This window comes from Echinococcus granulosus (assembly GCF_000524195.1).
Source record: "Echinococcus granulosus chromosome Unknown EG_S00309, whole genome shotgun sequence".
Classification (NCBI taxonomy): Eukaryota; Metazoa; Platyhelminthes; class Cestoda; order Cyclophyllidea; family Taeniidae; genus Echinococcus; species Echinococcus granulosus.
Window position 1 is genome coordinate 21656 of NW_020170689.1, and position 2373 is coordinate 24028.

At 43.4% G+C, this 2373-nt stretch overlaps 1 protein-coding gene across 1 annotated transcript; it reads left to right on the top strand. All coding sequences in view use genetic code 11, as the record gives it.

The window, feature by feature from the left end:
* Positions 1-1852: 1852 nt before the first annotated feature.
* EGR_10947 (hypothetical protein) lies at positions 1853-2119 on the top strand (the record flags this gene model as incomplete). Its single annotated transcript, XM_024500196.1, has 1 exon — positions 1853-2119. One exon carries the CDS (start codon positions 1853-1855, stop codon positions 2117-2119), a length of 267 nt encoding a protein of 88 aa, XP_024345392.1.
* Positions 2120-2373: the final 254 nt, after the last annotated feature.

A 2373-nucleotide genomic window follows, 5' to 3' on the forward strand; every position in this document is an offset into this window, starting at 1 on the left:
TTGGTTACGGTGCCACCGAATTCTGTGGAATTAGCAAAAGTTACACTGACTCCTAACAAAATAGTAGAGCTTTTTGCAATCTTCGATTTCGCCATTTCTGCTCTTTGTACAAAATGCATTCATCGCGTCATTTTATTATGCTTTCTCTCATGTATGCTTCATGTGCAGGTTCCAATAATGCTGCCCAGTTAATGGGCACGTAGGTCGCGTCACTAGCTAATTGTCTTTCGAGCCATCTATGGCGCTGGCGGTGGGGACAGGCAAACGTTCCTAGCTCTCATCAATGCTTTATTAAAAGTTACCCAGAGATGTCTCTTCTCTAGCCGCATTCTTCCTTCGTGTTACATTCTCCAATTTATAAGTGATTCAGATAGCACTAGCTGCACTTTCCTTTAAAATTTCATCAATATTATTTCTCTTAATGCATAACTCCTGATCCTGCTTCCCTAATTTGAATCAGCTCTGACCAACAAGAAGACTTAGCTTTGTTCTAGGGTACTGCAGTGGTGATAAGCATTTCATCTTATACGCGAATAATCTGCCTGAAGAAAAATCACTGATTCTTGTTCTTCCTACATCTACCTATATCTTGAGAAGGGAGGTAGCCCATTAAGTGTCTTTATGGAATTGACAACACTAATTGCTACCAGAAAAGTCGTCTGCAGTGCACAGCTTCATGCTCAAAATGACCTTTCAAGTCGTGGATACATGAACTGTCCACCCTCGGTTTTACCAAATCTGGATACATCTTTCCAATGGCGACCACATTTTGGGAGAGGCAAACTTTCTCCGCTGAACTGCATGCTTACAGGCATAATTGCAAAGTTACCAATTGAAGACAGGCCACAGATGTAAAAAACGCCAAAATTGTTGTAATAAAAAGACTACTGTCTCAAATTTGATAGTACCATACATAACATGACATAGGGATCCTTTGACGCGGTATTTAACCAAAGATCGTTGCATGGATTACCCTCCAGTTCAGAAACGATTTTCACCCAACCAATATGGTCGAGAAGATCCGTGGAAGTTGCCTACGATCTCACGACTCAACCAAATTCAGAACCCTCATATTGAGGTCCACCGCCTTATCTTCCCACATTAGGTGAGCCTTTCCTTCCCTCATCTTGTCTGCTTAAAGCTACTTCAGATCATTCCTGCTAGCTCTAGGCAGGCTAGAATGACGCCTACGCCATTTTCGCATGGATTGTGGCGAGGCCAGATCAGTAGTAAATCTTAAGGCTCTCCCAAACAATCATCGCAAAATTAGGATTGCTTCACAGCTAACCAGATCATTTCGCAAATGTCATCAAAGTGAACAACCCTGTGAGTTACCTTCATAATGCATTCGTTTCATGACCGGTTTTTTGCTCAACATGTGATTGGGGTCTACCTCACAGTCTAATGCGTTTAAATCACGTGCCCCTTTTCGATACCTACGACAAAAGTTTGGGCTTATAAGTCAAGCTTCCTCGGGTGGGGTCCTGAAGTGCCTTATGAACCACTCTTGAATCATAGAAAAAGTGCAACTTTGCTGATATATCACCTGACTAGCTTCTACTGAAGATAGTGGGTAGGCTTCTCACCAAAACTGAACATAAATAATTCTAGAACAATGCGATCACATACCTTGAAGTCAAGAGAGACGATAAACCTGCAGAGGCCGATTCTTCAGATGTTCACTTTGCACTGACTGCCACTCGTGTAGGGAAGGAAAGAAGACCAGAGGCTCTCATGCTTCCCATGACCCAGATATCAGTTCCATTTTAGCTCAGTTTTCCCCACCAGCTACTGGAAAACAGACTCAGGTAGAGGAATTCTTAAATGCGAATATGCACAAACATACAAGCTAATGGGAGGAGTGGACACGCCACTAGACCTCACTGTTAAGGGGCACGGTCTCCACCTCCTCCTCGGTGGTTTTGTGCGGTTCCGTACGAAACCTAGGGGTAGTAGTGTCGTTGCCGGAGGGGAAGCAGCCGATTTGGAAGCTGCTTTCTCCCTCTTTGATGACGGCTTCTTAACCAAACTTCGCTCGCCTCCCCCTTCTCTCGATCCTCTCCACATCTACGATCGTCACGACGACAAAAATCACCACCGTTACCTCGTAAGCGAGTGAAAACAGAAGGCAGATTGATTAAAATGTTCTAGCAACAAAATATCGTTGTGCAGCTAATGCACACTACGACACTTTAATTATTTTTGCTTGCATGGAATGCATTACATGGGGAGTGACAAATACAACTCAATAGTGGTTGGGGATAATTCCTCCGTTTTAACAACAGATTTTCTTCAGCAAAATTACATTCCGCACTGGATGCAGAGGTATTCGCAAAACTTTGGTTCCATCCGCGGTAAACTTAAACTCGCACA